At 36.1% G+C, this 23,766-nt stretch overlaps 1 protein-coding gene across 1 annotated transcript; it reads left to right on the forward strand.

Moving 5' to 3' along the window:
* Positions 1–11,034: 11,034 nt before the first annotated feature.
* On the forward strand, positions 11,035–20,906 carry LOC126974838 (uncharacterized). The gene is made up of 3 exons (XM_050822507.1): positions 11,035–12,754; positions 12,959–13,285; positions 20,740–20,906. Exons 1-3 carry the CDS (start codon positions 11,035–11,037, stop codon positions 20,904–20,906), a joined length of 2,214 nt encoding a protein of 737 aa, XP_050678464.1.
* The last annotated feature ends 2,860 nt before the right edge of the window (positions 20,907–23,766 follow it).

The following is a 23,766-nucleotide window of genomic DNA, read 5'->3' on the forward strand; positions in this document are numbered from 1 at the left end:
CGAGGCTGAATATTGGGCAGTTGCTAATGACAGATTCCTAATTAAGTAATGAAATGGTTCGAATATTTTGGGTGTTTAAGTTTTGAATGATTGATTAGTTTTTATTTGGAGTTTTAAAATGCTCTGACAATTTTTTTATGTATTGTTATTTGTGTTATTTATATCAAGAGATGCAGCGACTAGTTTTATTTGTTTAGTAATATTTAATGATTAAATACAGTTTGCTTTGATTTATTGTTTTGAAGTGAGAACTTCATACGCATGTTGGGTAGTTTTAGGAGCACTGTACTCGCATTTGACATTTGACAGGAATTTGAAAATTGAATCAAAATTGTGCTTGTTTGTAATTTTAGTTATCATATAAAGCCTTTATACATTGATTAAGGATCGCTAATCTCCGCTGCGCTCCAACTAGATACCGCAGGCGTAGTCGCATAGTAGTCTTTCTTATTTCTTGTAGTATTATTTTTACAAAGTTTTACTACGCAACCTGGCATTTTAGTTTCAATTATTAGTATTAGTTGCCGCACTATAATAATAATATAATATTGACACACTTTTTACACAAATTATCTTGCCTCAAGTTAAGCATATATAGCCTGTGTTATGGGTTACAAGACAATGATATATTTAATAAAATATACTTACTTAAACATACATAAATTCATATAAACATACATGAATACATTTAAACATCCATGGCTCGGAAACAAACATCCATATTCATCATAATTTATATGCTTGCACCTACTGGGATCACTTATCATAAGTAAGTATTTTGTATTTTATTTAAAATAACACGAAGCGTGAGTTATAAATATTTCAATGATACTATTGGGCGCCAAGATGCCACGCACACAAGCATCTTATTAAATTTGCCATAATAAAAATCTATTGTTCTTAGGTAGTGCGGTATCTAGTTGTAGCGCAGCGGAGACCAATCCTTAATCTAAGCCTTTATATAACATATTACTTCTTCATAAGCCTCTAGCCTCTGAGTGTTTTAAGTTATTTTAACGTTTTAAGACTCACTGACACCAACTCTACGGTTGTTGAAATTTCGATGTGCCTGTAAGTCCTTTTATAACTCAAGAACGGCTTGTTATGCGTATAGATGAGTGAAATTTGTCGCGCACATACTTATAGGAAATTTAAGACTTTTATGGTTTTCTCATGGATATGTCAGTGTCAGATCTGGACCAAATTGCAATGGACCACACGGGAAGCATCAAATAAAAAAATAATTATCAAAATCCCAACCCCAAAAACCCAGTAGAAAGTTCTGAGGTAACAAAACTAAAAAACATACCGACGATTTGAGAGCCTCCTCCTTTTTTGAAGTCGGTTAAAGAACCTTTAAAATTAGTAATAAAATATTGAAAGACTGACTTTCTGCAATATATCTTTAGAGAGCTATTTGACCTAATCCTTCTAACGTATGGCATTGTTTTGAATCAGAGAGTCGGTTAACCTTCCTCTCCCGAAGCGTGCCACTTGCAACCCTCTCCACCCCTTGTCGCCTCCTCCTCCCCTCTTCACCAGCACGCGTGACCACACATACAAGCAGCATCTTGACACACTATTTCCGTAACGCCCATAACACAATTATATAAGCGAGTGCTTACGCTCCTTAGTATGTTGTTGTTCACTAAATTTATCGTTTCTTCTCTATTAGACTTCCATATTGTTTTGCAAAATGTGAGTATGTTAATGGTTATTTATGGTACTACTTTGATAAGTTGAGTTTTACAAACGAGGAAACGAAAACCATAATAATAATTTTATTTTTACGTAAAAGTTTGATCTACGGATAATAAATGCGTCTTTTTATAGTATCAATATAAAAACTTGTTGCTACATACATAATATTAAATTTTGTTCGTTATTGATATTAAAATACGAGTTTAATCAATGTTTAATAGTTTGTCTGATCCTGTTTGATAATCTAATTTCTGAAAGCTAATCTATATTCTGATCAAAGAAACGCGACAAGTAGCCTTGGCAGTCCTTTCCTAATATTATCCTGACCGCCCTAGAATATCTGAAGAAACCGAAACAGTTGAAAATCTAAAGGTGCATTTCAGAGCTATGTTCCGGATGCATCAACACCTCCATTCCTCCATTCATCAGTCTCTGCTGAGTGACTTAAAACGTGGGTGGTATAGCAAGACTTATCTTGATGACATACCACATTCTTTCTATTCATCGATTTCGGCAGATTTCTCTCATTTTCTTACTTAAATCTCAACAGTTGTTGGAAATAGATATCTGAATCCATGGTTCTCTCGGTAAAAGTTCATAATGAACAATGCTCTTCCAATCCCACCATACACACAGCATACTGCAAGTTAAACCAGTATTGCCTCTGTCTGACCAACCTTTTTCAGTACTATCCTGTCGTACGTGGTCCAATTTTTAACACCAGTTATCCATTCTTCAGAAACGGTTCCGTTTCATTAAGTCTCAACAAGGAATCGCAAATGAGCACACGGCACATTAGATTTCTCTCAGAGAACTTTTAGGTAGCTTTTTTTCAAATTAGTCAAATTGTTGTGTGGTCAATTACCAGGTCTTCAGTCATGTTGTATTTTATTAATAACAGGATGACCAGACCGCCAAGTGCATCATTGACATCGAAATTCCCCGATTGAAAACGCTATATTAAATGAACCAAATTTTGTCACGGCTTACGTTGCGTTTTGCTTTTCATGTAATAAAATTGCAAATGTGTCGAGTTTAAAATATTGAAAAATAAACTAAAAATAATTTCAAGCACTCTTTCTAAGTCAAGACAACAATGACTTGTTACTGCAGTCAAACTTTCAGAATATGTTTAGTTGGCAGATATATATTTTTATGACACTAAGGGACGAGACGAGCGATACGTCCTGCCCATTAGAATGCAATGACGATCAGGACTAAAAGGCATAAAAGGTATAAATTTTCTCAAAATTTATTTATTTTAGAATTTTTTTTAATATCATTAAAGAATTATTTTTGATGTCATTGAATTGATTCTTGAGAAAACCAAAATTTCTGAGCGGCAATTCAATTGCGCTCGTCTCCTTGAGACTAATTTAAGCAACAACCAATAATTCACAAGTAATGCATGAATTCACTTTCCATAGAGCATCACCGTCATCATAATCATCAGCCAGAAGACGTCCACTGTAGGACAAAGGCCTCCTCCAAAGATCTACACGACGATTGAACCTGCGCTACCCTCACTCAATGTATTCCGGCCATCTTGACCAGATCGGGGGACTATCTTGTGTGGGGCCTACCAACACTGCTTCTTCCGGTACGTGGTTGCCATTCGGAAGTTTACTGCTCCACCAGCCATCTTCCCATCGAGCTATGCGCCCTGCCCATTGCCGCTTCAGTTTCGCAATCATATGGGCTACATGACATCAGTGACATTGATTCTCCTACGGGTCTCCTCATTTCTTTTTCGATCTCGAAGGGAAACTCCGAGCATAGCTCTCTCCATTGCCCTCTGAGCGACAATGAGCATTCATCAGGGAAATAGTTAGCGACCACGTCTGCGTACCGTAAGTCATCACTGGCAACACATACTGGTTGAAAACCTTCATATTCAGACACTGTGGTATTTGGAACGAGAAAATTTTACGGAGTTTCCCAAACGCTGCCCAGCCGAGTTGGATTCAACAAGTGACCTCTTTCGCATAGAGCATAACCTTAAAGGCTGGCAACGTATCTCTTGACCTAGAGGATCTATTACGGATGTCCTTGGGGGGTTTCTTTTTCATATCCCATCACGAGAGCATCTTGCCCGTTCACCTATTTATATATACATCTTCTAAAGAACCACCTTACATCAACTATGTACGTTTTAGTAATTTAACGTTTACAGGCAAGATTCACAGATTAAAATCAAAACAACCACTCCGCAGATTTGAATGTCCAGAATTAATTTACTTAATAAACAATTACGAGCATTATTCAAGCTTGCTAGTTCGTAGTTCTCTTGAGGGAACGTCTGCTTTAGCATAATTTATAGTTCTCAATACGGTATGAAGCATAGTTCAGAGAGGGAATGCCCGTTTGCGATCTGAGGGCATCATTGAAACTTATTCATGTGTTGAATTAGTAAGCTAGAACTTATATAATAGCCACTAGTATATTGCCAGACCACCCTGGAAATAGTTCTGGAATTATAAGACTTTATTGTTAGATCGGTAGTTATTTCCAAAATATTGGTTTGGTGCAAATCATAAAAAATGCATGACAGCCCTGCTTTAAACGAAATTTGTTTAAATTACGCAGTATCTATTGTTTATGTTATCTAACAAAGCACTAGCATGTTTAATAACAAAAGCATTGACGTTCGTTTTTATAAACAAGCCGAAACACTTCAAAAACAATAAATTCTATTGTAACCCGAGCCCGTTGACCTTAGCGTACGTAACGCGCGGCGGCTTAAGACTACCATGGGCGCCACGCGCTTTGTGGCAGCTTGGCCACTGACGGGATAACCCGTCAGTGGCCAAGCTCTACATTTCGAACCGTAGTTTTTTAGTTGCATTAACTTTAATTTTAATTAAATTAGCAATACGACAGATAGGTACTTATCAGGTAAGGTATACTTATAATACTAAATATGTTAATGTAAATTGTAGTTCAATTCTAGGTAACGGAATGATAGAGTAAAATGAAGAGTGAATTTCCATTGAATTACAAATCAAAAGACAGAAATCAAATTGCAAATAGCGGAACTGTTTTACTTTGAACACAATACTGACGTTCGATTTTTCGCAGTATGCCTTCTGAATATTCTCCCATATGGCATTGACACGGGTGTATTTCTCTATTTTGTTTTCGAGCACAAAACCCAATCCGATGTACTGAAATATAGAACACAGAATTTCGGACAACTCTTCGTGATAAGCGAGCGCTGAAAGAGCTTATGTTACGTGTTTTATTGATATTTTCGTTTCATATTTGTTTTCATCTACGATCGGATTAATACGTAAAAATTTTTCAATCTAGTTGAGCTCTGTATTTCCTAAATTGCTCTTAATAAGTATTTCAAGGGAGTACGGGCGGCGATCATCACTATTTTACAAGGTTGTTTATAATTTTATTAACCACAGATTCCTTCCTGAGATATTTATTTAATTATTAGGTTATTTTACAATCATTTATACAATAATACATACAATATAAAAATTAGAACGAAAAATTAGGAACTTAATGTAGTGATTACTTACAAATATACACAGCATGCACAGCAATAATTAATTTTAGGTATTATATAGAATAAGTTACGAATTAAACATTTTTTTAAATTAATAAATGAGTAGGTTACACAGATATTTATGAGAAAATGTGACGAGACAGGCAAGATGTTCACATGATAGAAAGTAATACGCCCTGGCCAGTGCAAGGCAGTAGGATTCTTGAAAAAAACAAAATTATTTTGGTTTGAGCTCGTAACTATACTCATTAGACCAGTAATTTTACTTGTTACGGCGCCCCTCAAACCAAAACACAAAAAGTGCATATGGTTAGGGTTTGTAAAGTGGCTTTATTAGTTATTAAGACCAATGTTATCTATTATGATAGCCACTGTTAACTATATAATCTTATTATATCTTTTGTGACTGACGTATTTCAAGTGGTTGAAGAACTGGTCTTCCCAAATAGTCTTGCACATTGCTGCTTCACGGCAGACAAAGTTGCAGCTTCCCACTGAGAAAATATATAAAGATAGAGTTAATTGTAACGCGGAATAGTATCATTGCAGTAAGAAAGCGTTAGTTTCATGATAATTTAAATAAGTACAAAAATATTGTGAAAACTATGGCTTTTTTATTACGATACCTACCTTCCAGCTCCGTCACCAGATCAGTTCAATGTACTATTATAATTCCCATTAAATTGGTTTGTTAAATTCCTTAACCATTTCGTCATCGCATGTATAATCATCATCATTACCATCAGCAGCCGAAAGACGTCCACTGCTGGATAAAGGCCTCATCCAATGTATTCCGACGATCTAAACCATATCGTCATCATCTTGAGGAAGGCCTACCAACACTACGTCTTCCGGGACGTGGTCGCCATTCAATGACTTTTCCGCCCCACCGGCCATCTGTCCGTCGAACTATTTGCCCTACATTTGGCCTTTGTCGGTGACTTTGGTTTAATAATAACCTTTAATTATTTTTTCAAGAAACCAAAAACGTTATATGTATACCTGTTAAATGAAAGAAAGTATTTCAATTACTCATAGATTAAACATAACAGCATGAATCCAATCTAAGCAACGCGTACCAAAATAACACCCTTAACGAATAAAACATACAGTGTTATTGTAAAATTCCTCCTTTTTGAGGTCGATTGAAACATGGCTGTTTCCAGCATCATATTGACTTCTGCCATTCCACTACCAATCGTATTACGAGGAACTTCTTGCCTCGGCACAGCTACTTTGTTGAATCAATTACCAGCTGCTGTTTTCCCGAATCGTTATGACTCTGGGATCTTTAAACATAGTGCATCTTCTTCCCCCTTAAAGGCCGACGCATCTTTGAACCCTGTGGATATCTATGGGCGGTTGCCGCTTACCATCATGTGTGTCTTTTGCCCGTTTGCCTCCTAATATATAAAAAAATATTATGTTAGTAAGAATGGAAATTTTTATTCGATGTCTACTTGAAATAATGTAAGATTTAATACTAATTAAAATTATTTATTGACATTTAAAAACTTTTTGACTGCTATTTAGAACCTATTTACTTTTTAAGATATCCTACTACCTACTCTGAGTGAAAGACCCGTCATCACTGTCGCGAAAACGCCTTTATCGACGATTTTAATCGTCACCCGATTTTAATGACCACCGATGCCCATTTACGCATGCACAACAGATTAGTTTATTTATTTTTAGATGCAACTGTACTGCCATTTCCATTTTGCCGACCTGGGTTTAAATATAAAACCCAGGTCGGTATAAATGTAAATAAATAGTTACACAAATTGTGCACAAAGAAATATAATATATATTCTCGAATAAATTTATAGTGAAATATCTGTAGGCTAAATGTGGCAGTCAATTTGTAAATTATCAACTTGATCTTGTCTACAACCCTTCAACAATGTTAACATTAATTCATACACAGACTTTGGAAGTAAAATAGACGGAGACTACTATACAAACTAGTACAGAAAATATATAGTACTTTTGTAAAATCACATTAGAGAAATATAAATGTGTGTAGTTAACAATAAAATCTTTGGTGTAAGATGTACTACATTGATTTATTAAGGTAGGTTATAATAATAATATTGTAAAAAATTCTTCTATTAACTCATTATTGTATTTTACAATATTTATAACAAGGCGTGGTATTTCTGCGAGTGTGTGTGGGTGTCTGTGTATAGTGAACAAAATAAAAGTTTTTAGGAACGAACATCATTTCGTTAGAAGTAAACATTAAAGGTGATACATAAAATAGTAATGAATTGCAAGTAATGAGACTTTAATGGAAAGATGCTTGCTTGCATTAACATAATCTGACAAGTTTTACAACATTTTTGTTTAATGAAAATAAGGGACGAAACGAGCAGGACGTTTAGCTGATGGTAATTGATACGCCCTACCCATTACAATGCAGTGCCGCTCAGAATTTTTGGGTATTTCAAGAATCCTGAGCGGACTACAATTGCGCTCGTCACCTTGAGACATAAGATGTTAAGTCTCATTTGCCCAGTAATTTCACCTGCTACGGCTCCCTTCAGACCGAAACACAGTAATGTTTTCACACTACTGCTTCACGACAGATATAGGCACCGTTGTGGTATCCATAATCTAGCCGGCTTCCTGTGCAAAGGAGCCTCCCCCTGTGGAAGGCTCCTTTGCACAGTGCAGGGCACTTTTTTATAAACTTCCTTGGGTATTGTTTTCGGGACGATACACTTAGTTGCTTATGCCACAATTGTGCAATCGTCTATTCTCTTTATTGTAAAGTTTGCTATGGCAAACTATAGTGTAGATAGTTCCTGTAGAAATAGAGAGATAACTATAGACAATAGACGCATTAGTATCAGATTGGCTGATCTAATGCCATTTGAATCTCGCGCCGGTAAATAAATAATTTATCAGTATTCAACGGAATATACGCATCGCATCAAGGTACTCGGTGTAATGCATTCATTCACCAAATACCAACCCGACACACAATTTAGCACCAGGAGTTCCTAGAGGATTAGCGGGGGCCCCAGCTGCAGTCCATCTCTTCCTCAGAACCTCAGGTATGTCTGTCTATTGTTTCGCCATAACATATTTTCATTTTTAATATTACTATATGACTACATGCGCGCATGCGCTTATACATTTCTATACAACTTTCAAAAACCGCATACACCTCGCTAAACAACTGGTGACATAAAAAAAATTATGACATTAAGTATACCAAATGTCTATTCAAAGCCAACCAAGATTTATTCAGTTGGAATAAATTACATTTGAATTTTAGTGAATAAGATAAAATGAGGTCATAACAACAGTAGTCTACTTACTGCAGTCCAATGAAACTTTTTCAATTTGCATCGTAAACTATGAAAGATTTACATAAACTAATAAACCGCTCTACAAAATATTTGAACGAACATTTAGCTTAGATTTTTTATGCTGGTAACCAACGAGTTAACAGTCATAGCATAAGTTCTACGTCAGATGAATCGTATGAGAATTTTGGTGGTTTTATCACTTATCCATTGATGATGGGACTTCGATCGAGTACTTCAGATATGCACGACACAATCATCGCGTAAAAAGTGTCAGGTTGTTACGTTGCCGAGCATTGCAAGTATATAAGGGACAAACATAGATTATTAAAGTGAAAACCTTAGAAAATTTATATGTCTAGATAATATAGACACTTGCTGCTGAAAAACCGATAGAAAAAGGCCAGGTTTATTACTTTAGTGTGCGTGACAAGCTACGTCTTGCACATAGTATTTTCTTTGACTAACGCGAGTGTATAACACTTTCTAAAGGGTTAAAACGCGGTGGCATTTGCTGTTTACCTCCGAGGCAATAAATGGCACTAAACTTCATTACGACAACTACCTATAACAAATGCTATCTTGACTCATTTCATCTGCAGTCGCCCTGAAAATGAGATCTTGAAACGTCTTGAAACGTCGGGTTAGCTAAAAAAATAATAAAAATGTAACGTTTACGCAAAAATCTAATGTAAAAACAAATTTACAATTACAGGCGTTTTAATCCTTTAAATAGTGTTTTATTTAAAAGCTACGTCTACACTCGCGATTTGTATGTGCCTTTGTGTTAGTATGTGTGCATTGTTAAAATCGGTTAGAGGTTACCAGTAAACCTCAATTCTGTTGACGCTTTCACAGTTTTTTACAGTCTATCTAGACGTATAAATTACCTAAAGTGAAAACATCCTTGAACACGCTTAGCACCTTCGACGAACATGAAACCACATCTTTTAATTCAGACAGGAGTAGTTATCCACATTATTACACACACTCACACACACACACAACCATACATACAGTTTTAAGATTTGTTTGAATTGACCGATAATTGTAAATTTTGTTTTCATTTTTGTTTATTGCTAATTTGATTAAGCAAGTATTATTTATTATTTATCTTTGAAATTAACGAAATTTTTTATTTATAGCTAGAACCATAATAATTGTTCTCTTTGTGATCATCAAAACTCTCTCCTTCTTTCTCGCACAACCGACCTACGTAAAAACTAATCATTGATTAGAACATTAACTTAATCAGTATGAAACTTCGAGAGAAGATCCAATTATTGAAACTTTCGTGAGACATTACTAACTGTATATATTTAAATCGCCCTTCCTCACGGTTTTATGGTGTAAGTACTAACTAGTTCCGGACCACTCTAAGCTCCATAATATTCATTTTTGTATTGATTTATCAATATTTTTTTAATAATAATACACGAATAGTCAGAATAGCAAAGACCGGCCAATATCACTCTGTCTGTATCAGTTAGTCTGAGATTTAAACATCTCCGAATTATTCATGAAATAACTCCAACAGATTAGAGAGTCTCCGTCGTTTTGTTAAAGCATTAGAATCGAGACAATTGTACTTTCATGATCACTTTTGTGTATGTAACGGAATGTCGCGGTAAGATGCGAAAACCATTTGTACACCCGTAACGACTAAATTTTCGTTTTGTAAACGGCCGGAATTTTAAGCTATTGCAAATTTTTCTGCACGTGTCCGTGTGCATTTGTTATTTAAATCGATCGAGTAATGTATCATGAAATGTGGATTGACAGGTATCAATATTTATTTATTTTATAAGAAGAACGCAAACAGACATACTAATGTATGAGTAAACTGTAAATGCTGTTTCGATATGTGACATAACAATATTAGCTATTATTTTTGTGTATAGTAACCAATAACCAACATTGTAACTCTTTTCTTCATGACTACTCGCATTCCTATCGAAGTTTTATTCAATCACTAACGATAGACACTTTATTTGTTAATCACTTCGTAATAATACAAACAATTCTTAATTTATTTTCTGGGTGCTTCTTTGTGTATGTGATGTTTATCCGTAAATATAATTTAAATCTGAAATTACTTTTATACCTATTATATTCATTGAGTGAGTTTTCGTGTGTCGTAAACACTCGGTCAGATTATAAATCAGATAGTGAACTTAAATTACACTTAACGATGACTTTTTATTTTGTTAACAACTTACCATTCAAGACTAACGATCGTGCTATTTACCTAGTTGTCAGTGACCAGTTTTGTTATTATTATAGTAAATTATTTGTATTTCCTATTATTGCATTAGTCTGTTATATTAACACCTTATTTGAGTTTGTGTCATACAGCTATTATAATTTACTATTAAAATGGGTAACTTAAAAATATATTACCAAAATGTTCGAGGACTGCGGACAAAGACGGATGTTTTTTATCGCAACGTCTGTATGAGCGATTATGATATTATCGTCTTAACTGAATCTTGGCTCAACGATATGTTTTGTGACAGTGAACTTTTTAATGAAACGTATAATGTGTGGCGAAACGACCGTAACTACGATCTCACTCGTCAAACAAAGGGTGGAGGTGTACTCATTGCTGTTAAGAACACAATACATGCCCGGGGCAACCCGAGCTGGAGTTCATCAGCTGAAGATCTGTGGGTTACGTTATTTATACCTCGTACTCGAACAACCACAGCCACCCACATTCACTTATGTTCAGTCTACCTCTGTAATCAGGCGGAAGGTAATTCCTTTAATGTTCAGTTAGCAAACTTTCAAAACCAGCTACTCACACTTATTAACACCTACAAAGATGACAAATTTCTAGTACTAGGTGACTTCAATCTAAGTGAAATTCAGTGGGTTTCTTCATCTTCTGAGGATGGACTTATTCCGCATAATCTAACCAAACAGATTTACTTCGATTTTGCTGATAATATTAATATGTGTAGTTTGAAACAATATAATCACGTAACAAACAATATCGGCCGTATACTTGATCTCGTACTTTCAAATGACTCTGTATCAGTATTCCAGTGTGCTACTCCGCTTGTACCTGAGGACTCGCCTCACAAAGCTATATGTGTAGTGCCTTCCCTGGATTTTAAGCCCTTATCACCTCAAAAAACCGAATTTTACTGTTTCAAGCGTGCCAACTACGACAAAATCCGTAAAATATTGTCAGAGGTCGACTGGGAGGAAATTGTCTGTTCAGGCGACATTAATGAAGCACTTGACTCTTTTTACAAAATAATATATAAATTGCGAGATGAGTTTGTCCCTAAATGTAAGTCGCGCAATGTTAAATATCCCCCGTGGTATACTTCATCTCTAATCAGAATGATTAAAGAAAAATTCAAATTCTTTAGAAAGTTCAAAGTCTATGGAAACAAATCAGACGAAGCCTCTTTCAGAGTTCTCAGAGAACGTGTTGATGCAACTGAAAGGGAATGTTATGATAATTATATGAACAACATTGAGCAATCCATATGTACTAATCCCAAAAAAATGTTTTCATACGTCCTAGATAGGCGTAAGCGTGGTACCATTCCATTCATAATGACATTTGAAGACAAAAGTTGTACTAAAGGAGATGATATTAGTGAGCTGTTCTCAGACTATTTTTATACTACTTTTTTATCCAACTCATCGCCTAGCTCTCAAATGCCTCCACCATCATCAAATCCGGCCTTTGAATTGGGGAACCTAGAAGTCAGTTGCAAACAAGTATATGAACTCCTTAAGTCATTAGATCTGAAAAAATCTTCAGGACCTGACCATTTACCAGCTGAATTTATCGTGGCATGTGCCTTCGAGCTGTCATTACCAATATCATTATTGTTTAAGCGATCCTTCAATGAAGGTTTGGTTCCCCTCAAATGGAAAACTGCTTATGTCTCTCCAATACATAAAAAAGGTTCAAGGGAAAATGTAGAAAATTACAGGCCAATATCCAAACTTAGCTTATTTGCAAAAGTTCTTGAGAGACTTGTGTTCACGCAAGTTTACAAAACATTTAGTTCGGCTTTTGATCAATGTCAACATGGATTTTTAAAAGCACGCTCTACCGTCACAAACTTAGCAGTGCTAAATGACTACATATCTGAACAAATGGTACAGGGTAATCAAGTTGATGTTATATACATGGACTATACGAAAGCATTCGACCGAATTGACCATTGTATTCTTCTCAAAAAGCTTACAGCACTTGGTATCCGTGACGATTTATACAATTGGTTTAAATCTTATCTCTCTGATAGAAAACAGGCTGTTGTTCTCAATGGTTACTGCTCTTCTTGGAAAAATATACCCTCTGGGGTCCCTCAAGGATCATTACTAGGACCTCTGCTTTTTATAATTTTCATAAATGACATCGGACGATTCATTAAAAATTCGAATTACCTTTTGTTTGCAGATGATATGAAAATTTTTGGTATAGCAAATAATAAGACAGATGCATTACGCATTCAAGAAGATTTGTATAGACTGGATGACTATTGTACCGTGTACAAATTAGACCTAAATGTATCCAAATGTTTCTACATGCATTACACTACTAAGCCTACCCCTTTCCCTCATACGTATATTTTAAAACAGGAACCTCTATCTGTGGTAAACGAAACAAATGATCTAGGTGTTTTCCATGATAGCAAAATAACTTTCGTACCACATATTGATCAGGCTATCATTAAAGCGTCTAAAGCACTAGGTTTCATAATACGTACAGCCAAACCTTTCAAAAGTATGAAAACATTAAAAATTCTCTACTGTTCTTTCGTTCGCAGCCATCTTGAATATGGTTCACAAATTTGGAACCCAATGTATGCTGAACACATTAATCGAATTGAAAGGGTTCAGCGGAAGTTTACACGATATCTAGGCTTTAAGTTTAAAATACCTAATGTAAGCTATGAAGAACGCTGCAAGCGCTTCCACCTTCTACCACTCAAAGCTCGTAGAGATATTTCTGATATAATCACCTTAATCAAAATACTAAGAAGTATGATTGACTGTTCTATATTACTGACCAAAGTCTGTCTGGCAGCCCCTAGTAGAATGTTAAGACAACAGCATATCTTTGCTGTACCATTCTGTCGCACAAATTATAGAAGGAACACATTTATTTTAAGAGCTATGCAGTCATTCAATCATTTTTGTGACACGGATAATATTGATGTCTTTAACTCCAGTATTAATTCAATTAGAGCCCATTTGGTAAAACAATTTAGCAGTGATTAACAAATTAACATTAGGAATGAAATTACTCTTTTTTGATCATGCTCTCAACTGGCGATAGGAGTGCGAGAAGAATTTATTTAATAATTTTATGAAGTTTTATTTAATAATTTTTAATTATACTTGTGTTGTTTGTTTGTAATTAATATGTTACATTTAATAATATTATACTTGTTCCTATGTACATGTGGAAGCCTATTATTAGCTCGAACGAATTATGTTTGTTAATTATTTTAATGTATGTAAAACCAGCTGTTGGCTTTCTTAAAAATATTAAATAAAAATAAATAAAATTTTGTTTGCTTAGGATGAGGGTTGTTGGGTGAAGCAGTAATTTGCAAGTATTATTGTGATTGTGTATTCGATTTGAAGGGCGCCGTTGCTGGTGAATAATATAATATTGACACACTTTTACACAAATTATCATGCCCCAAACTAGGCATAGCCTGTACTATGGGTACAAGACAATGATATATTTAATATAATATACTTACTTAAACATACATAAATACGTATATACATCCATGACTCGGAAACAAACATCCATATTCATCGTATAAATGATAGCACCTACCGGGATTCGAACCCGGGACCTCTTAGTAGTCAGGGTCACTAACCATTCGGCTATATTATTTTTTTGAATTTACTGGGCAAGTAAGACTTTTTCTTAAATATTTATTTTAAGGAACATAAAGAAAAATAATACAATATAAAAGCACCCATAAACCCCTTGGGCCTGTGTGCAGTGCCGTAGGTTCTACATTGCGACATTAAAACAAAATAATTAATTAATGAGAATAGAAACGATATAGTTCACGATATATGATTGCTTTTTGCTTAAACGCTTCAAACATATCTGTTGGCTAGGAAATAGATCAGCTCCTTGCCAGTACCGACTTACGTAGTAGCTACGGACCCTCCAAAAAAAAAAATATAAAATATAAAATATGAAACAACAAAATATATGTACCAGAAAAAAAACACAAACAAAGACGTATTATTAAAATGGTTTCAATTCTTGTTTGCAAACGATCATACTAATCCGCCGAGCAAACAATGGTACCGGCTCAGTGTTCAGCTTCACAAGCCATCTACAGGTTGTTGTTTTAACATATTTTTAATTTGTGTTTCAAATGCTATCAATAAAAGAGGTATTTAAATTATTTAATAGCCTTGGAACAATTGTGATTCTTTCACCATATTATGTATTCCTAGCACCAACTGTCTCTAGTCTTTTGTTAGATTTTAGACGGGTTTGATTGTTGTGATGTATGTCAATCTGTATTTTCTTATTTAAGAAAATAGTGCATTGTCCTTGTATTTTTCTCTTATATTTCGTGGTACCATACTTTATAGAATTCTCTTTTTCAATTTGAGAATACAATCGAGGTAAGTTTTTAAAGTTCTGTCGTAACTAGTATTACAATATCCTATTATTGAGTCAGCGAGGGTGTTATAAAGCATAAGTTTCACCTTTAGTGGTCTGTCCTGTCTTTAATAATGTAAACGTTGGCCAAAATTTTCACATAATTTACATTATTGGTATTGGCATACACTATAATTCTCGTGTAGGCATGTTCGTGAGCTATCAACCTTTCTCCGTTGGAATACTGGGTTTTAATATATGGTGAGCAAATGCGTATAAATTTGGTTTTGCCCGCATTTAGAAATAATTCATTGCCATGACACCATTTGTTCACCTTTATCTAGATCTACTTGCATTTTTATTAACGCATCAGATAGGTCTTTATCAGATAAAAGTAGACATGTGTCGTTTGCGTACTGAAATGAGGTACAGTGACTCAGGACATTGTTCATGTCATTCATATAGGCAATGAAGTAGAGAGGACCGAACACAGATCCCTGTGCTATTCCCACGTCGGCTGCCTCAGTCTTGCTGTAGCTTTCGTTTACCTTGACACAGTACGATTTATTTAGTAGGTAACTTTCACACCATTTTAACAATGGGCGTCTACCAGTATTATAAAGTTTATTAATAAGCCTTTTATGATTTAATATATCAAATGCCCGTGAAAAGTCGGGAAATAGAGCTTATACATGCTTTGTGGCATTAAGAGCTTCATTTATTTTATCTGTATATTGAGATAGTAATAATGTCGTGCATTTATTTCGTTGAATTCTTAACATCTAAGGTATTCAAATGCGATACAAAATTGCGATGCTGATCAGCACGTCAGTTTCAATTAAGAATCCTCAGTGAGTGCATCTTCTTTACATAACATTAGGCTAATGGGTAACATAAGCAAACCATGGGTCAAGCGATGCGTTGCCGGCCTTTAAAGTGGAATACCTATATTTTTCGGGAAAACAGCAGCCGGTATTTGATTCCACAAAGTGTTTATGTGACGAAATTCCTTGCTAACCACATGGTTGTAGAATGCCAGACGTCAACATGATGCAGGTGGAATGTCTATTTTGACGAAATGTCCGGTGGAGGGATTCGGTTGTTGATACCAACTCCTCTAAGCACTAACTGTGTTAATGTGGTGGAAGACTCAAAGAGAAAACACATCACTACGCAACTACAAATAATCAAGCCGATAGGAGATGACTTGATCGTCGAAGATTCGAACCGCTCTAAATTCATGAGTAATGAGCAGTAATGAGCCTGTCTCGTCAGTTTTCACCATAAATAAACCTATTTCTGATACAATTCTTACTATTTCTGATGCTCCTAACTTTAAGCAAAGTATTATTGCAATCGAATTCCTCATTATAATATGATCCGGTAGATGTCAAAATAAAAAAAAAATGTTTTGATATCACATATTATTCATGAAGCATATATTATTAGCAATCGTATTATACTAGACATTTTAAAAATTGTACTTGCCACGTAAATTTACTGCAGCTTGAATAAGGGAAGATTTATAAAATCTCGAACTAATGAATAGCTTTCGTTTGATGTCGAATGTTCGAAAAACACAAAGCTTTGGATGGAAAGCAGAATATTCATTATTATTATTATTGTAATAACTAACAAGATATTCTTCTCATATTTAGTAAAAAAACATATATATTCAATGAATGTCTTTTACATTTATAAATTATTTAATTCGATTTGTGACAAAGAGATACTCATTTATTATAATATGCTTTTAGCAATGAATATAGGAAAATGGGTGAGTATTCTTGTTATTTTAAATTTCATTGAACAGACTGGTGCAAGTACTATTCAAAAATACATTATACGACCTGCAATTGTCATGAGTTATTTTTAAAGATTCTTATTAATATCACACTATATAATAGAATTAGAACTCTTTCGATCACTCAATTAGTACTCATTTGTTATTATATTTTTTATTTTTACTATTGTTCTATTTTTATGTAAATTTTGTTTTATTTTTATTATGATATTATTATTTTAGTATGGTAACCGTTTTTAACCGACTTAAAAAAAGGAGGAGGTTCTCAATTCGTCGGTATTTTTTTTATGGTTTCGACTGGGTGAACCGATTTCTATAATTCTTTTTAATATACATTTTTATTTGGTGCTTCCCGTATGGTCCCCATTGTAATTTAGTCCAGATCATCCATGAGAAAAATCATAAAAGTCTTAAATTTGCTACACATACGTATAGCAAATTTAATGAAAAATTTACGAATAGCTTAATATCACGCCAACCGATTTCGATGATTCTTTTTTTATTGGAAAGGATATACTTCAAAGATAGTTTGGTGAGAGTTTGGTTAGGTTGTGATTATGGAATCCATGGCAAAGTAACGGTACTCTCCAATTAAGCGCTTACGTTCATTGCTGCATTGAAAAATTTAGTATATCTGCACATATTTAGACAAGTTGTTAATAAGTGTACTTAAAATTCACTAAAAATCAAAAAAAAAAATTACAACAAAACAACCGACTTCAAAATTACAATAATCTTAACTAGAATTAGATTGTATAGATATACGCAATTATTTTAACACTTTTTAGTGCATATTATATCTATTGCTTTGGAATAGTGTTCTTGAAGTCGGTTGTTTTTTTGTTAAAAACATTTTATATGTATAACCTGTATGTACAATGTCAATCCACTTGACTACCTGGGGTTCTCCGGAAGACCAGCGCTGATCATATCACCTATGGGTATGATCAGTATTATGCTGAGGTTAACTCCAATTCTGCATTTTAATATAAATTAATAAATAAGTCTACTGGTATACGAGGTTTAGATTCTTTTTTCAAACGTATAAACGGAACGTTAGAACAAACCGCCCTCGCATATTATTTCTATTACAAAAATATCAGTACACTTACAGTGCTCTCTCTGTACTGGTTTGAAAGTTGAGGGTGCTGGTATTATGACGTACATGAGACGTTCTATCTTAAGCCTCGCAATGATAAGTGTATCATTGTAAGGGTCATGTTACATCATTTTTATGGTTCCGTCGCGCAAGGGTAACCAATGGGTTCTATTGCAAACCTCTCTCTTCTTTAAAATGGAAATATTGATAATGTCATATTCGATAGTATGGTCACTTTACCAATTTTGTCGCAATCATTAAATTATACGAAGGCCATTGACGCAATGGTAGCTACGGTTCTTGCATCTCATCGAGGAAGCACCATTTAGACCCCCAATATTCAATGTTCATAAGTTTCTTGTATGATATTCTCACAAGCTCCGAAAATATGATAGTTTTAGAAATTCAGACCATTCACCTATAAATAACTGAAAGAGGCTTGAAACCTGGCTGGTTTATACTTAAAATAGGAGCACATTAGATGAGTTGTGGAAAGTTACTCGTGAGTATGTAGAATACATAAATCGCTCTACATTTCAGCGATATATGTCAGGGCTCTTTTGAAGTAATAGGCATAAAATGCATTTATTTTCTTAAAATTGGTACCTTTGGAATACTTTTTGATGTAATTTCTAATATACTAGATACTACTATCGCTTCGAAAACAAATGGCACTCTGAGATAGAAGCGGCGCAAGAAACTGTCCCAGCATTCTTTTTTTGCGCTCTTTTTAATAAAATATACAATATTTTATTGTCATTACTATTGCTATAAGATAATCATAATCTAGTCCAAAGCTGTCCGATCACTTAGATATTCAGCTGTGGAGTAGTAGAGTTTACGACAGAGCCATTTGTTAATAAATCATTTAAATTTATTTATTGATAATGCCTCAACAGTGGCTGGGACTTTGTTATAAAAGTGTATACATGTACCTTCAAAGCCTTTATGTATCTTAAGAATGACAATGATTTCAAATTACAGTTTACAGAAGTGTAAACAGTGTGATGTAAGAGTCGCAAGCTGTAGCGACTGAGAACATTAATTAAATACAGGTTTGATCTTGGCGACGCAGCCGCTGTGATGGAGGCATTGAATTATAATTTTGTATCGTCTACTGACTCAAAGTCTTAAGCCTTAATCTTGATTGAGAACGAGAGCTCTTGTCTGGTGTCTGTAATTACATTTTACTTTAAAATAAAATGATTTCAACATTTTTAGGGGTTTTCTTCGAATAGATTAATTACTAGGCTTAAATCTCTGTCATTGGCAGGATTTTCAATAAACAAGTGATAGACACGGAGTGTCTCGAAGAAGCTTCACCGGATCACAAGCCTCTTAAACTTTATTTAAGTATCATCTGGACATGTTCATTATTATTTTTTTTGACATTCGTAAGTGTCATTTCCGTGACCTACATGTATAAAGTGATTTTGATTTGATTTAATATGTAGCGTTCCATAACTGTGCGGTTTTCAAAGAACTTTCTTCCATGCGTAACCAAACTATGTTGATCAATCACTGACATGCAGATGGTGGACGTGATATCGTATTATTGTAGCATGTGATGCGAAGGTGGAATTTGGCGACAGAAATCAGATCAAAGAGCTCTTCGGAACACTTGCCGTGATAAATGCGGTAGAAGTCACACAATGAAGTAACATCTCTACGTAATGACAAGTGATCTAGCAATTGACAGACCACTAGACATTTATATATTTTAATTTACTAATAGGTGACACACAGCTTGTTTGTCGTTTCTTCACAAAATGACAATATGTAAACACAACTCCACTACAAGTATGAATATCAAAGTTTAAAATTTTTTAAAAGATGAAATAACCTCGAATTTAGGTCTCTCTGTATTGTATATACAGATTGCAAAAAGTAATATAATTTGGTACTACCTCTAAACCAAACGTACGCTTAACCTATTTTACAATTTATTACGAATGAGTTCTTAATGATTAATTAATACAACACAATTTTCATTTAATATTATTCTGAACTATTGACTTATTAAGGCGAGAGTTTCGTAGAACTGTTTGACATGATTTCAGCCGACGATACCCTTATATAATATTAGTGAGTTAATAATCGTACTCAACAACTGGTTTCGTGAAATTCAACCGCACTGCAGTTCTCAGGATAGAGAGTATCGTTATTTCTGAGCCACAATCAGCATTTTTTGAGGACAATGTGATATAATAATTGTGTTTCTTTCTTATGACACCGGTGTTGTAAGAATCTAATAAAATAAAAAATACAGCTGTGGTCATCCAACATCAATTGATATATAAAATCCCTTGTCATAGTTCCAGTGTTCATATTATTATAAAAAATGCCGCTATGATGATGATATTATGATTAATAACATAATTAACTCAAACAAATATTTAATCATTCACCATAAGAATATATGAAATAATTAATGAGAAAATTTTTCAGGGAAACGAATTTATTAAACAAATATGTGTAGATCTTCAAAATTTTGCAATGCAGCGAACGTAAGCGCATTGCAATTTGATAACAGAAAGTTAGAAATTCTGAGACAGTTCGCACTCTTTCCGTATGTCGATAAAGAGACATTCGATTACGACAATTACTTGACCATAAAGACGTTACGGTAGGTGACTCAAATTTCCGGATTGCGTAAAAAATTTCGCCCGGGTATCGTTAATTTGCTCTTAGGAATTGAAGAGTTTTGTTACTTTGGCATGGATCCCATAGAGAAACTCAGGAGTAATTTGGAGAATATCCCTAAGCGCATCAGAACCCTGGATGAGCTAGAGTTGGCAGTGAAAGTAACCACGGATGGCATCACTGACGCCTACGAGGCTAGCTGCCCTCTCTCCTAACAACACTCAAACAGGAAAGTGCCTTGGTGGAATTCAAACTTGACCAAACTAAGGCAGAAATCCAGAAGGCTGTTTTACAGGGCCAAAAAAAACCCAAGAATGGGAACCCTACAAAGAAGCCTAACAGATTACAACAGAGAAGTTAGGAAGGCCAAACGAGCATCTTGGAAGAGGTTCTGCGAGGATTTATCTAAAATTCCCCAAGGATCCCGAGTACACAAACTGCTCGCCAAGGACAAACCTAGCCAAATCGGCCTGCTTAAGAGACCAGATGGATCTTTTACAGCCGACGACGTAGAAAACGTAAGAGTACTGATGGCCCACCACTTTCCGGGGGCTACCTATCAACCAACTGTAGCAACGCCTACACAACGGCCTCTTGACGAGGACTGGCGTAGAGCGGCAAAGATAATCAGACCCCGGGATATAAGGTGCGCCATCAAGACTCTGAAACCCTACAAGTCAAGCGGTCTAGACAACATTTTTCCAGCGCTTCTTCAAAAAGGCCTGGATATCCTAGTACCGCTACTAGTCAAGATATACCGGGTAAGCTTTGCCTGGGGCTATCTTCCAGAGCAATGGACTAGGGCTAAAGTACTATTTATACCTAAGGCAGGCAGAAAGGACTACTCCCTGCCAAGCTCCTTCAGACCCATTAGCCTAACCTCCTTTCTCCTGAAGGTTATTGAGAAAGTCTTGGACAGACACATAAGAGAGCATGCTCTAAGCCTAAAGCCCATTCATAGTTCTCAACACGCCTACTGTAGAGGCAGGTCTACAGAAACGGCCCTTCTACAACTTGTGGATAGAGTCGAGAAGGCGTTACAAGACAAACAGATTGCACTTTGTGCGTTTCTAGACATTGAGGGCGCCTTTGACAATACCCCGACAGACACGCTAGTGAAGGGACTAATTAACAAAAATGTAGACTCCACCACTGTCAAATGGGTAAGGTCAATGCTCTCAAATCGCAAAGCTCTAATCTCCCTCCATGGGACATCACTGGAGCTATACACTACGCGAGGTTGCCCACAAGGTGGCGTTCTTTCGCCACTTCTATGGACACTAGCAGTAGACGAGCTACTTAGTAAGCTGGCAGAACTCAGAATTGATGCACTAGGGTACGCAGACGACCTAGTTATTATCGTCAGAGGTTTCTGCCAAAGCTTACTAAGCTCTATACTGCAAAAGGCGCTAAACACCATCTCACAGTGGTGTACAGCCAACAAACTGTCAGTCAACGCAGGAAAGACTGTTATTGTGCCATTCACGAGGAAACGGACACTTAACAAACTGAAGTCTCCCACCTTGAACGGCTCTACTTTGGAATTCTCAGCTGAGGTTAAGTATCTGGGAGTCACATTCGACCAGAAACTCACATGGAATTCTCACATCGACAAAGCCGTGAAAAAGGCTAAAACAACCTTGGGTTTATGTCGACGTCTGGTAGGGAGACATTGGGGAATGCGCCCCAAGATCCTCCTATGGCTATTCAAAGCAATTGTGAGACCAACAATCACATACGCCTCCATTGTGTGGTGGAACAAAGCCAACCAGAAAACAACTGCAGACAGACTAAATAGCCTGCAGAGACTTGCCTGTATGTTGGTAACCGGAGCCATGACGTCTTCTCCTGGTGCGGCCATTGAAGCAATGCTAAACCTACCGCCTCTTCCACTGTTCATACAGCAAGAGGCGAAGGCAAGCATGCTGAGGGCAATCGCCCAGGGGGGTTCATGTAACTGGATGTCGCAAACGCTTAGGACCTTAGAGGACTCAGTTCTGCGAGACCACATATTAGGCATGTTACCTGATCAGATGATTCCACAATTAATCTCTGTTAAACACTATATCGTGGAACTACCTTCCAGGGACGACTGGATGAACAACAAAGTCACGTGGAAGGACGGGAGCCTCATGTGGTTCACCGATGGGTCCAAAATGGAAAATGAAGTCGGCTGTGGGGTCTATGGAGAACGCCCCAGGTTTAAATCCAGCACAAACCTGGGAAGCTTTACCTCCATATTTCAAGCAGAGGTGTACGCTATCCTGGAATGCGCGGAAACCAATATCCAAAAAGGCTACTTCAATCATAACATATACATTCACTCTGATAGTCAGGCAGCATTGTTGGCTTTAGACGCTGACTTGACGTCGTCTAAGTTAGTCAATAATTGCGTCGAATGCCTGAATTCATTAGGCATGAAAAACAGAGTGATTCTCAGATGGGTCCCAGGGCACGCCGGAATCATAGGCAATGAAATGGCCGATGAGCTCGCAAGAGCTGGGGCTAAAGCAGTCCGATATGGTCCGGAACCCATTTGTGGACTGCCAAAGAGCGCCATCCGACACACCCTGAGTAACCAATGTAAACAAGAAGCACTTAAACGCTGGAGCAACTCTTCAGGTTTAAACCACTCTAAAGCACTGATAAGGGCATTCAACAGTAGCTATGCGAATGAAGCCCTATCATTGAACAGGAAAAATCTATGCATACTCACTAGGATGCTAACCGGGCACTGTCGCCTAAACAAGCACCTCAGTGTGGTCGGCATCAGAAGCGACAAGGCTTGCAGGTTCTGCCTTGAGGATGATGAAACACCTATTCATCTACTCTGCGACTGCGGCCCACTAATGCATAAGCGTAACACAAACTTTGGCAACTACTTCGTACCAACAGATAGTGTTTGCAACACTCGCGTCAAGGAACTACTGCGGTTCGTAAAGGCGGTAGGGCTTGACGATGAGCTTTAGTATGAGTGGCGAACACAATAGTCCAATTCTGGACGCGGTGTTACTAGGAACCTTTTAGGACCAGGAAATAGCCACCCTCTTCAAATAATAATAATGGATGCCATAA

This window comes from Leptidea sinapis, chromosome 34 (assembly GCF_905404315.1).
Source record: "Leptidea sinapis chromosome 34, ilLepSina1.1, whole genome shotgun sequence".
NCBI classification, from domain to species: Eukaryota; Metazoa; Arthropoda; class Insecta; order Lepidoptera; family Pieridae; genus Leptidea; species Leptidea sinapis.